The sequence below is a fragment of the Puma concolor genome, chromosome F2 (assembly GCF_028749965.1).
Source record: "Puma concolor isolate L17-30 chromosome F2, mPumCon1.1.hap2, whole genome shotgun sequence".
Classification (NCBI taxonomy): domain Eukaryota; kingdom Metazoa; phylum Chordata; class Mammalia; order Carnivora; family Felidae; genus Puma; species Puma concolor.
The window spans coordinates 7,963,324-7,977,220 of record NC_141684.1 but is presented as its reverse complement, the minus strand read 5'-3'; the positions used below and the strand labels follow the sequence as shown (position 1 = coordinate 7,977,220).

The following is a 13,897-nucleotide window of genomic DNA, read 5'->3' as shown; positions in this document are numbered from 1 at the left end:
AACAACTGCTGAAGTCACTGAACACGAAGGAAGGAAGCACAGGTTCAGGCCGGGCCTCTGCTCTGGATGCCCCATTTAACAGCCAGGGCCGGGCCACCCTGTCCGCTCTCCTGAGTCCCCGCGAGCTCGGCGGCCCAGTGAGCACAGCCCCGAAGCAACAGCCCCAAGGAGTGTTCCGCACAGGCTTCCTACAACCTGCTCTTCAGGGCTTTAACAACTGGGAAAAAATGGCAATTTCCCATCCTGCCTCTACTTAATGCCTTCCTCCGAATGCAAATCGGGCTATGGTTACACATTAACTGGGGTTTGTGTGCTAGACAGGGCGCTAGGAAAACATCTCTAAGCTTCATGCCGCAATCACCACCAGGCTGGCAGAGTGGTTTGAACTTAAAACTGATCTGGCATTTCAGAGTGATGACTGTTGACACAGAAATCCTGCTTCGGGGCTTTTCAGGCGGCTGGGAAGCAGGCAGTGCTGGGCTCGGAGCTCCGCAGGGCGGCCCTGGCGAGGCCGCTGTTGCCCCTGGAGCTGGAACCAGCCCCCTGGGAGACAGGCCCACGAGGCAGCCAAGGATGGGACAGAAACCCAGACGGCAGGCCCACTCCAGGGCTCAGCCGGCCACTTACAGCAAAGCCCTCTTCTCACCGTACGTGCGGAGGCCTGGCCGCACGGCCGTCAAGTTCTGCCTCTGCTGAGCTTCCTGGGCTCCTATCAGGGGGCGGAGGCCTCCCAGTCTGACGGCGGGGGCCCCCTGCGGTCCAAATGGTGGGCCAAGGATGCTGAAGGGGACCGATTCACAGACACCGCTCCCTCACAGATTCACTCACTCCGCCTGCCTGCTGCAGACCAGCTGGAAGGCAGCTCGAAGGTGCGCAAGGGGACCGAGCGCGCACTCTCACCGCTCTCGGAAGTGTATCTCAGATCCTGGAGCGCCGCCACGGCTGCCTGCGTGCCCTGAACGTCCTCTTCGGCTTCTGTGATGTGCACGTACTGGGTGGAGGGCTCCTCGGGGGCTTCTGTTGCTGGCTAAACGAAAACAGATCATCTGAGTGATCCAGAAGGCCACCTGTTACTTACCCACAAGCCCCAGGGTAACGTACTGAGACCAAATCAATACGCACGAGGAGCCCCTGTGGCACCTCATGCACCTGGCGTCCCTGAGAAATCCGCTGTTCCAATAAAAACACACTTCCCAAAAAGGAAACTTCTCCTTGCAAATACCAAGACGATTTTATTATTTCATTTTATTTATTTTGTTTTATTTAACGTTTATTTATTCTTGAGAGAGAGAGAGAGAGAGAGAGAGAGAGAGAACGACCAAGCAGCGGAGGAACAGGGAAGAGAGAACCACAGAATCCGAAGCAGGCTCCCGGCTCTGAGCTGTCAGCACAGCGTCCAACGCAGGGCTCGAAATCATGAACCGTGAGCTCACCACCTAAACAGAAGTCAGACGCTAAACCGACTGAGCCACCCAGGTGACCCACCAAGACGCTGTGAAACCAGCTTTGGTGGAAAGCTTCCTGGTACACACTCTTGCCTTAGGGAACGGAGTGTGCTGTTCGTATTTAGAGATGAGACATGCGCGGAGAGTCTCGTACGTGCCGTTGTCTCCTCCCACTGCTGTCAGTGCTGCCGGAACCTGCCTGGGCCCGGGGCCTTGAGCCATCAGGCTGACGGAAGGAGGGCACAGCAGAGCTGCGGGTGGAAGGAAGGGGGCGGGAAACACCGTAACACGTGCTGGCACCCAGCGCTCAGGGAGCCTCGGCTATTCGGGCCACTCTCATTTTCATATGAAGGATACAATAAACAACAGACCACGGGAAATGTATCTGCAAAATCAGGAGTCGCGAGGGTGGGAGGGGCTGGAGTGACATTCACAGGTACCTTGTGCCCCAAGGAGAGAAGAGGAGGAACAGAATTTCCACAAGAAATCTGCATCAATAATGCTCTCTTTCTGGAAGAGGTGGGGAGTGTGGGTGAGCTAGAAGGCAGGAAACACGAACGGCACCAAGAAAGAACAAAAGGGAGGACCTCGCACAAAATTTATAGGAGCCGAAGTTCCCATGCTCCGTGAGCACTTCGTGGTAACTGATACAGCTCAGAATGCCAGGTGGTTATTCCTTTCCAGGCAAGGGGCCAAGTTCATGTCAGGGTTTCCAGCCTGACCTGTAGCAGACACCCAATAAATATGTGCTGAATGCACAGATGAACAAAATAAAAAAAGCCTACTTCCTTTACCGGTAAGCCACGTGTTGCCTGACAATGGCTGGATCCAAGCAACGTCTTAGCCTGTGAAAAACAGGACCCACACACGATGGCTTCTTTCTCATGGGGGGAGGGGGGTTCTGCGTCCCAACCACAAGTGGGGAGGACCCGACCAGTGTGGCATAGGCAGCTCGTCACCCCACAGGTAACCCAGCACCTGAGACCGGCTTCTTGGCTGCTCTTCTGTCTTGCTTCTGGAGTCGAGTACGTGGCTTTGTGCCAACGACCTGTGTCGGATTCGACGCTCTGCGTAACGTGTTGGCATCTGCAAGAAGCACGGCCTTCGGAGCAGAGGGCCATGACCACACGTACTTATGGAAGCACTAACTGACCAGGAGACATGGGTTTTAGGTCAAGAAATGGCATTCTGATCCCTATGAACAGAGGGCAAATCCTTGCGGCATGAACTTGAAACACCAGAGGACTATACGTTCTCCCCTCGATGAGGATGGGAGGTTGGCCACACATGCCACCACCCCCACCAATAACCACAGTAGCTGCCGAACCCTGGGGGCCTCCCAGGGACCAGATACAGACCTCAGCGTTTTGAATATCTTGTCTTTCAATCCTTTTGACCTGCTGGGTATTACCAGCCTCACTGCATGGATAAGGGCACTGAGGCCACTGAGATCAAGTAAATAACGGTTCACGGTCCAGCCATTTATTTATACGGGATGGCACCAGGGTTCAACATCAAGTCTGCCAGACTGCAGTGCACACACACCCTACGTGTTCTCACAGGAAATTTCAAACATACACAACAACAGAGGGATGAGCCTTCCGTGCACACGTCACCCAACGTGAATGATCATCAATTCACGACCGGCCTTATCTCCCCTCCGTGCCAACACACTCCACACTCTTCAACTGGATTATTTTGAAGCAAACGCAGGGGTCACAGCATGTTATCTACAAATATTTTAGAACGTATCCCTGGAACACGAAACTCTTTGAAGACATAAGCACAACGCCACTGGGACACTCCAACACCCAATGGTAAGTCCTTAACATGACCACACATCCAGGCCGTGTCCTCACCTCCCCAGTCGCCACATTTCTTAAAACTTACTCTTCAAACCAAATGTGAGTTACTGAATCCGTGGATTAGAACTGACTGACACGTCTCCTAAGACTTCAATTTCTAGGTTCTCCCTCCGTTCCAACTGCCCCCCCCCCCCCCCGCCACCACCATTTATAATTCTGTTGGGGGAAGCGGGCCATTTGTCTCCAGACTTTCCAATGGTCTGGACTTCGCTGACCACACCACCATGGAATCCCTGAATGTGCTCTTCTGTCCACCGTGTCTCCTGCCCGTTGGCAGATGTGGAAACTCAATCGGATACCGGTTCCCTTTGGGGCAGGAACGCTTCGAGGGTTGTGTTGTCCGCTTCCCGCAGGAGACACGTGATGCCTGGGTGTCTCTACTGCTTCTGTGATGTCAGTAGGCAGCGGTCGGCCACTTGCTGGATCCGTGACATCACGAGAGGATTGCAAAATGGTGATCTTGTCAATCTTCGTTTGTTAGCTGGAAAATTTATAAATAGGAGCTTCTCCTCATCAAATGTGTGGTTATGCTGAGGTATAGTTTGTTCAGAAAATGGTTAAAATAATTGGACTCTTGGCCTTTACTTACCAAAACAGAATTGATGCCCTAATATCCTATAAGGTGCCTGAGCGTCTGCCCCAGGATCAGTATACGCTGGATGTGCTTCGCTGTAGTTACTAAATACTAGCAAAAGCCTCAGAGTAACAGTATCAACCCTCCCCCAACAACAAAATAATTGAAAAGAGTACGTGTTTCTGCAGCTCTTTTCCCCCTAGCTTATGCCCCACAAGGGAGGAGCAAACTCCTACCTTAAAAGACTGCTGAATAGTTCCTCTGTGCAGCTATGCCATCGTTTTCATATACAGTTAGAAGCATTTATTTCCCTTTACTCTCAACGTTTAAGGTCTGCATTTTTTAAACGTTATTTTTTTTTAATATTATATAAAATACATCCACGGTTTCAGAATCAAATCTGCACAGGTGGATGTGCTAAGAGGAATCTGGCTGATTTCTTTATCCTCTCCATCTTGGTGTGTCCCTACCCTTCCACAAAAAATCCCCCCCTTTGTTTTGACTATTTTATTTTGAATTATTTTTGACTTCCAGAAGAGTTCCCATACACCTTTGCCCCAGCCTCCCCTCGCATTAACATCTGAAACAACCACAGGACAATTACCAAAGCCGACAAGTAACACTGGTATGGTAAATACTATGAACCGCAGACTTCAGGCAGTTTTTCTACAAGTTTTCTCCTTGGTGTCCCGGTTCTGTCCCAGGACCCAGTGCCGGATCACAGTCTCCTCCGACTGGTGACAGCTCTCCAGTCTCCCCTTGTCTTTCGTGACCATGATACTTTGAGGAGTACTGGTCAGGTGTATGACCATACACATCAGCAACATCATTTGGATACATGACAGTTGCTCATGATTGGATGGAGGCTGAGGCTTTTCTGAAGAATGCCGGGAGGCTTTTCTGAAGAATGAGTGTCCTTCTCATCATCACATCCGGGGGCACACGAGGTCACCATGACTCCTGAGGATGCTAACTTCCGGGTGCATGGTTAGCCCCGGGTCTGCCAGATGCCTCTACTGTACAGACACTACTTTTCCCTCTGTGATCTAGTAAATACTTGGGGGCAGAGATTCTGAGGCTATGTAGATAGTGTGTTTTTCCTTAAATTGTGTCTATTAGTTGTAGCATTCATGGATGGGTTTGTCTGCAGCAATGATTACTGCAGTGTTCCAAGGGGAATTCTACTTCCCTCATTCCTTCTACATGTATTGTTCAGAATTCTCCCGTGTGGAAGAAGTGCTCCTTCCCCACCATCCATTTATATCAGTATGGACTCACAGATATTATCTTATCTGTTGGGTTGTAGCACAACGCTACCATTGTTTGCTTTGTTATTCAAGTTGTTCCCACTCTGGCCATTGGTGGTCTCTTGTCCTTTGACATGCCTCCACCTTTCTGGGGGGTTGGGAAAGATGCAAGATGCTACTTTCCAGGACCACAAAATACTCTAGGATCAGCTTACATATTTTCTGCCTCAGCCCTGGAATCAACCACTTTTCAAAGGACCCTGGTTCCTTTTATTGGAGAATCCTATTAGAAACCAAGATCTAGGTCCCCATGTGCTCACGGCCACGGGGTGCCACTGCTTCTGGGCTCTCTCAGCACAAAAGGCTTCTAAGGAGCACAGGTATGTAAACTAGCTGTGTGTGGCCACATGTCTGGAATCGGCTCTGAATCTATCTGTTGGTGTGTATACAAACACATGCAATCTATTCATTTATCTGGACCTAAGATGTATAACAGGACTGCAATAAACAACCTTGTGCAGACAGACACCTTTTCTCTTTTTTGTCAGTATTACTTTCGGGTAGTTTTCTAGCAGTGGAATTGTTTAGTTAATGGATAAAGAAATGCACAAGTGATTTTACTAGATATTGCTAATTTCCCCTCCGTAGAGGTAGTAATATTTCGCATTCCCACCAGCAATGCGTGAGAGTGCATTTTCCCCTCAGCCTCTCCAACAGACAGGATGTCAAATTCTGGATTCTAATAGGTAAGAAATTCTCTCTCCAGTTTTTTTTTTTTTTTTTTTAGTTTTTAAAATTTATTTATTTTGAGAGAGAGCGCGCGAGAGAGCGAGCACAGGAGGAACAGAGAGGGAGGGAAAGAGAGAATATCCCAAGCAGGTTCCACGATGTCAGTACAGAGCCCGACGCAGAGCTCAAACCCACAGACTGTGAGATCATGACCTGAGCCGAAACCAAGAGTCAGACGCTTAACCGACTGAGCTGCCCAGGCGTCCTGTTCCAGTTTTTTTGTTTTTTTTTTTGTTTTTTTTTTTTTTCAACGTTTATTTATTTTTTTTTGGGACAGAGAGAGACAGAGCATGAATGGGGGAGGGGCAGAGAGAGAGGGAGACACAGAATCGGAAACAGGCTCCAGGCTCTGAGCCATCAGCCCAGAGCCCGACGCGGGGCTCGAACCCACGGACCGCGAGATCATGACCTGGCCGAAGTCGGACGCTTAACCGACTGCGCCACCCAGGCGCCCCCTGTTCCAGTTTTAATTAACATGCCTTATGTGTGAGATTGATCACATTTTCAGATATTGAAGGTCATTTGCATTTCTTTTTCTATGAACCTTTCTTATCTCTTGCCCATTTTCCTACTGGGTTGTTGATCACTATTTTTTAAAAAGATTTCATAATGTAAAAGCACTCGTCCTTTTTCTACGGTATGATTGAAAATATTTTCTTTCGTTGTTATCTGTCGGTCTCTTTGCCTTGTTCATGAGTTCTTTTCCATAAGTCTTTTTAAAATTTTTTTCATGTGGCCAATTGTTCTTAATCTCTCCCTGTAGTGAATCTGGATTCTGAGGCATAGTTAGGAAAGCCCTCCACACCCTGAACTTACAAATGAATTCATTCACTCAGGTTCTTCTTCTGGTATTCCTAAAATATCACCGTCTTTTTATTTTTTTTTTTTTAACGTTTATTTATTATTGAGAGACAGAGAGAGACAGAGCATGAGCAGGGGAGGGGCAGAGAGAGAGGGAGACACAGAATCGGAAGCAGGCTCCAGGCTCCGAGCTGTCAGCACAGAGCCCCACGCAGGGTTAGAACTCACAAACTGTGAGATCATGACCTGAGCCGAAGTCGGACGCTTAACCGAGCCATGCAGGCGCCCCAAAATCTCACTGTTTTTACATTTAAATCTCAGATCTTTTTGCTCTTGCCTCTCTCTACATGCAAGCTATTCATTATTTTACGTTTATGGTTCGATCTGATGCTTATTGTGTGCAGTAGTCTTTCATTCACTCTTTTGGATTTTCCAAAAACAGAATCCTGTCATCTTCAGATACAGATAACTTGACTTCTTCTCTTCCAATTCTTTTTTTTTTTTTTTTTAATTTTTTTTTTTCAAACGTTTATTTATTTTTGGGACAGAGAGAGACAGAGCATGAACGGGGGAGGGGCAGAGAGAGAGGGAGACACAGAATCGGAAACAGGCTCCAGGCTCCGAGCCATCAGCCCAGAGCCCGACGCGGGGCTCGAACTCACGGACCGCGAGATCGTGACCTGGCTGAAGTCGGACGCTTAACCGACTGCGCCACCCAGGCGCCCCTTCTCTTCCAATTCTTAATGTCACCATTTACTTTGTCTTGCCCAACACACTGGCTGATGCATCCCAACTGACGTTAAAGACTTGGTGACCTAAGTCCCAGAGCTTCTGGGACATCCTTGTCTTCTTCCTGATTCAACCAAGAAACCCTCCAGTGTTTCCTCACCAAGTAAGAAGACACCGGCTTTGGGACTGAGATGCATGTATAGACTGTTTTTGTCTTAAGGATGTACCCATCCAATTGTACTTTATTGACTATTTTTAATCAGCAGAGGCTTGATTTCGTCAAGTGCCTTTTCTGAATATGTGAAGATAAGCATTTCATTTTTCTCCCTAGTTTTATTTTATGATGGATTATATTAAAAGATTCCCTCCTATCGAACTATCCTTCCCTTGCATTCTGGAATGTTTCACACATTGTCATGACGTATGATTTTTTTTCAAAGCCCTTACTCTTAACCCCTGGATACTCTGATGCTCCTCCAAAAAGTCCTTTGATAAGTGGTTCTCATGTGGGGGTGACTTTGACTTCCGGGGACATTGACAATGTCCGTGACGTTTTTGGTTGTCAAAACGGGGGATGCCACTGACATCTGGTGTGTGGAGGTCCATGATGCCACCAAACATCCTGACATGCACAGAACAGTCTCTATATACAAATGATGATACTGTGGAAGATCATAACGTCAGCAGTGCTGAGATCGGGAAACCCCGCATTAGGGAGAGACTGCAATAAGTCCGTGGTCGTGACACTTGGTACTTGAAAAGAGAGCTACTGGCTTTGAGAACACAGACGTGTTTCCAGCCAGTGACTGGTTCTAACACCGAGGGTAAAACAAAGATGGCGGGAGGGAGCACAGGCCTTCAGGAACAGGACAGTAGGGCCTAGATTCAGAAGATGGAGACCTTCCTGGTTCTCCTGGTGAGGACTCACGACATACTCCTTGCCTTGCGCTCTTTTTTCAGATGCAAAAGTTGAAACTCTGGATTGGTGAGTCACAGAAGTGAAAGTGCCAATGACACCAACACAGACATTCACAAAATGGTCTAAACTCAACTCCAGGCACAAATTTACATGCACAGCCCAGGTCTCACCCCTCAGGCAGGAGACGGGATTTGAAAAGACTTCCTAGCTTCCCGACCAGAAAACCCCATCCTCTGAGAAGGACCCATGCCTGCTCCATCTGTCATGTGCATCTGGAAATGTCAAGATCAATACCGTACTTTAAAAAGTTACCTCCCACTTGGGATCTCCTTCGTTTTCCACCAACTTCAGGCCATGCTTGTTCTTCAAGTGTCTGTTGAACTCCCACTTGGTGCCATACACAAAGCTGCACACAGGGCACTTCAAACCACCTGAAGGCACAGAGGAAAAAGGAGCTTTCGCAGCACATAAAAGGGCCCCAGTGCGCCTCCCTCCCGCCCCTCAACTCCAGGGAACACACTGTTTGTCTCCAGTACTTACATCCAGTCCCAGCTCCCCTCCGTACTAGAACAGAACAGCGACAGCACAGATGTTTTTCAGGGCAGACATTTCTAAAGCTTAATGTACTTCTTTTCATTTTCCAACGAGCATTTGCAGAAAGTCTAATATATACGTCATATTTTCGGTGCCGGAGTAACAGAATTCCTGTGGCCAAGTGAGTAGGTGGCCTCAACCATTCTTTCATTTTTGTTTTCATTTGAAAATAACAAGTAAGTTAGAAAACAAAAAGAACTGAAGGACAAGGCTGCTCTCCTCAACTGCCTTTGCCCCAAAACATGAACCAAGAGCCAGGCTCCTTCACACCAAAAGCTGAGCCATTGGTATAAATCCCCATTTGGATTTCCCAGTAAAGACCAAGTGAAACGCCGCTATAAAATCTTACACGTGTTGTGGGAGGCGTGGATGCTTTAAGAGCATGTACAGCTCTAGGTAAAAAGACAAACAACAGAAAAAACCCTCAGAGTGACACAAAAGACTATCTTTCTAAAATTCTATCAAGAGCAGCAACTAAATTAGTGACTGGACAAAAATCACTTTTCACAGGCTGTGAATTCAGAAGCAAACTCTAGGGTCGCCTGGGTGGTTCAGTCATGTAAGCGTCCGACTTCGGCTCAGCTCATGATCACACAGTTCGTGAGTCTAAGCCCCGCGCCGGGCTCTGCGCTGACAGCTCGGAGCCCGGAGCCTGCTTCGGATTCTGTGTCTCCCTCTCTCTCTACCCCTCCCCTGCTCACGCTCTGTCTCTCCGTCTCTCCCCAAAATAAACATTTTTTAAAAGTTTAAAAAAAAAGAAAAAAGAAGCAAACTCTAGCCTCAGGAACTCTAGCCTCAGAGGGAGTTGTCCCGGCACCAGGTCTCCAAATCCACACAAACGATTAGCAGGATTAGCAGGCCAGAGTCAGGCTACCCACTGGCACCATCAGGCCAGCACCCTGAGCCGAGCCAGGGTGGCGTCGTGGGCACGGCTGGTCTTCCTGCAGCCACCGTCGGTCTAGTCTCCACCCCGCACACAGAACGGGCGTTTGAATTTTTTTAAGGTTTATTTTTGAGAGAGAGAAAGTGAGAGAGTGCAGGGGAGGGGCAGAGAGAGAGGGAGACAGAGAATCCCAAGCAGGCCCTGTGCTGACAGCAGAGAGCCTGATGTGCAGCCACCGTTGGTCTAGTCTCCACCCCGCACACAGAACGGGCGTTTGAATTTTTTTAAGGTTTATTTTTGAGAGAGAGAAAGTGAGAGAGTGCGGGGGAGGGGCAGAGAGAGAGGGAGACAGAGAATCCCAAGCAGGCCCTGTGCTGACAGCAGAGAGCCTGATGTGGGGCTCGAACCCACAAACCGTGAGATCATGATCTGAGCCGAAGCTGGGACGCTTAACTGACTGAGCCATCCAGGCGCCCACAGAATGGGCTTTTATTTTTTTTTTCAACGTTTATTTATTTTTGAGACAGAGAGAGAGCATGAACAGGGGAGGGTCAGAGAGAGGGAGACACAGAATCTGAAACAGATTCCAGGCCCTCAGCTGTCAGCACAGAGCCCGATGCGGGGCTCGAACTCACGGACCGCGAGATCATGACCTGAGCCGAAGTCAGCTGCTTAACCGACTGAGCCACCCAGGCGCCCCCAGAATGGGCTTTTAAAAATAAACTAAATCACATCCCTCATAGGTATAGAACCTTCCATCAGACCCAGAATAAAATCCCAGCTCCAAGAGGTAGCCTGCACGACTGACTTTACTGTCACCACTGTGTGATCTTATTCCTGCCTTCTCTCTGGCCTTGTCTCCTCCCCACCCTTCCCGCAGTCTCTCCTTTCTCTGTCTCTGGCATTGACCAAGCTCATTCCCTTCTTGGCAAACCTGGTGTCATGGGGTCTATGGCCAGTCCTTCTGCTGCCTCTGTCCCTGTCTCCATCAGACTTGCTGTGCTCTCCTGCACCCGCCCAGGGTCTGAGATTTATTTCTTGCTCACTGGGGTACTGAGGAGGGAGAAGAGGAATTCTGTACTGATGACGAGGCTGTCTTGACAAATTGCATAATAACAGGCAAATCTCATGAAGACGCGGAACGTAATTTAAGCATCTCCCAGATGCAAGTATGATGTGCTTGATTTTCAGAATCAATCCCACGTCAGTGGAATCTGACCGTGTACTCTTCTGTAACCGGGGCTTCCTGTATACAACCTGAGGTGGTGCGTGATTCCCCACACAGTCATGAGCAGAAAAGGAAGCCAACCCAGATGGCCAACAGCGCGTCCCCTCGCACCTTCAACTCACTGCTTTACAGCCTCGCCACGCTGGGAGGGCGCAGGAGAGCACAGCAGGCCCAACAGAGACAGGACAGAATCAGCAGAAAGACTGGCAACACCAAATTATAAACTTCCAGAACATTCTACAGAGGAGGCAGCTCAAACAGGGGCTTATATTTTCCAAAACTTACACGTTGTGCACTCTTTTTTTAGGCCAAACGAAATGGGCTTATTCTTTCCTACCTAGCTGATAATTAACTTAGATTTTAGCTTCCTTTGTTATCACTTATTAATCATCTAAAATGATGTATTTTCCTAGGATCACCTTTTTTAAAGCTCTCCAAGATGTAAGAACCTCTGCCTTTTTTCAGTTGGTTCAAGTGAGATAGGTCCTCCTATAGAGACTTAGCAAGAGGCAGCGAACAAAAGCGACCTAAACGGAATTAAAGACTCCTTCTGGGGTGCTCTTAAATGGAAACTAATTTAAGGAGAAAAAACATCCTTATATTATGTTTAAATTAAAATTAATATGCTAATGCCCCACATTAATTAAAACCTCAACCTTTGCCACATTGCCCTTAATTAAAGAACAATACATTGGGAGCATGTGACCCAGACTAAATGCAGAATGCGACCACTTAATTGGCATCAAAGCCGAGAGAAATTAATTTCCAGTTCAATTCATTGCATTCTTAGGCAATGCACAATAAAGGTCATGGGAGATGTGGCGAATTTACTTGTGGCCCTGGTATATAAAATGCACACCATAAGAACGGCCAACCCCAAAATTGCAGTTTCCTCAGAAGGCGTGATGAACCAGGCAAGAGCACAGGACGTCAGGAACAATTTTAAAAATCGATCATGGCACCTTTGCTCTTTTTGGAATGCAATGTATTCTGGAAGAGTCTTAGGCATTAAAATATCTGCGCTCCTTTGTGGTGGGTGACCTTATTGAAAATTCAATTTCATCTCCAATAACATTACTCCCAGGGTGGTGCGGAACGTGAGGCTGGGCAGTCAGGTACCTGGAGCTGGCACTGACATGACCCAGGAGCCACTTCCTGAAACTCCCGGGCCTTTGTTTTCTCTAAGATGAAATGCTAAAGCTCGTAACTTTAACAAAGGCACTCCGGTAGACAGAATAACGGACGCCCAGAGATATTCACATCCTGGAGGGAAGGGGATCCTTGTGCACTACTGGTGGGAATGTAAACTCTGCCATGCTGGAAAGCAGTATGGAGGTTCCTCAAAAAGTTAAAAATACAACCACCCTATGATACAGCCATCCCGCTGCTGGGTTTGTATGGAAAGGTCATGAAAACAGAGTATCAAAGCAGTATCTGCAATCTCATGTTCACTGCAGCATTATTTACAATAGCCAAGATATGACCACAACCTGTGCCCATCAGTAGACACGTGGGTAAAGAAGATGTAGTGTATACACACACACACACACACACACACACACACACACACACACACACACAGAGAGGAATATTAGTAAGCCATGAGAAGGAAGGAAACCCTGCCAGTTTTGACAACATGGATGGACCCTGAGGGCATTACGCTAAGTGAAATGAGTCAGACAGAGAAAGATAAATACTGTATGATTTCACTTATAGGGGGAATCAAAAACAAAAACCAAAAAAGTCAGACTCATAGAAACACACTAGAAAAGTGGTTGCCGGGAGCGGGGGACCACGGGAGACAGGGAGAGGCTGGTAAGAGAGTGCGCGCTGGCAGTTATAAGATGATAAGATGATTAAGGTCTGAGGGTCTGATGTGAAATGCGGTAACCACAGCTGATAGCTGAAGTTTGCTAAGAGAGTAGAACTTACACATTCTCAACAAGAGCCAAAGGATTAGTGTGTGAGGTGATGAATGTGTCAGCCGACTGGATGATGAGAATCCTAAATATCTTACAGCTTTGTGAATGATACCTCAGTAAAGCTGGAAAAAAAAAAAAAAAAGCAGTGGGGACCCGTTTGTAAACTGGATTAGGCCCCAGGGGCACTGTGAGCCCACACTAAACAGGTGGGGGTCCTGGCCCCCAGGAGCTGACGGTCTGGAATGGAATGTGCCTGGATACACAACAAAGACAGGTGTGTGAGGTTTTCATTACAATGAAAAATAAATAAACACAGAGAAAGAAAAAAGCAAGGTTCACATCCTGATCCCTGCAACATGGGAGGGTCACCTCGTGTGGCAAGAAGGGACTTTGAGGTCGTGATTCATCAAGGCTCCTGAGACAGGGAGATCAGCGTGGATTATTCAGGCGGGACTAATGTAATCACAAGGGTCCTCCTGTAGAAGAGGCACAAGGGAGGTCACAGAGAAGGCTCTACTGTCACTGGCGGCCGTGATAGTGGAAGAAGGAAGGGGCTGAGGCAAGGAACGTGAGCCGCCTCTAGAAGCTGGAACAGGCAAGAGAACAGGCTTTCCTCTGGAGATTCCAGAAGGAATACATACGTGTTAGCAAACTCGACCTGAGCCTGTGACACCTATCTTGGACTTCTAACCTTCAGAACCTTAAGATAATCAATCTGTGTTGCTTTAACCCACCAGCAAGTTTGTGGCCATTTGTCACAGCTGCGGTAAGAAACTGATACAAGCAGCTAGACAGTAACTGTGACAAATGAGCTTAATTATCAAAGGAAACTGGATACAGAGCAATGTGATGATACAATATTAGGAAGCAAAATGCGGACCCGGACTTTGTTAAAATCCCC

The 13,897-nt window shown here is 47.9% G+C and overlaps 1 protein-coding gene across 5 annotated transcripts in view; it reads right to left on the bottom strand.

The window, feature by feature from the left end:
• Positions 1-13,897, bottom strand: part of ZFAT (zinc finger and AT-hook domain containing) — a 350,311-nt gene that overhangs the window by 89,636 nt on the left and 246,778 nt on the right. For all 5 annotated transcript variants that reach the window (XR_015246882.1, XM_086695747.1, XM_086695746.1 and 2 more), the window contains 2 exons: positions 8,682-8,800; positions 901-1,027 (listed from right to left, as the gene is read on the bottom strand). Coding sequence is in view for 4 of the 5 variants with exons in the window: in XM_086695747.1 (XP_086551873.1) it covers positions 901-1,027; positions 8,682-8,800 (246 nt within the window). In the remaining variant the exon portion in view is untranslated. The remainder of the gene's footprint in view (positions 1-900; positions 1,028-8,681; positions 8,801-13,897) is intronic.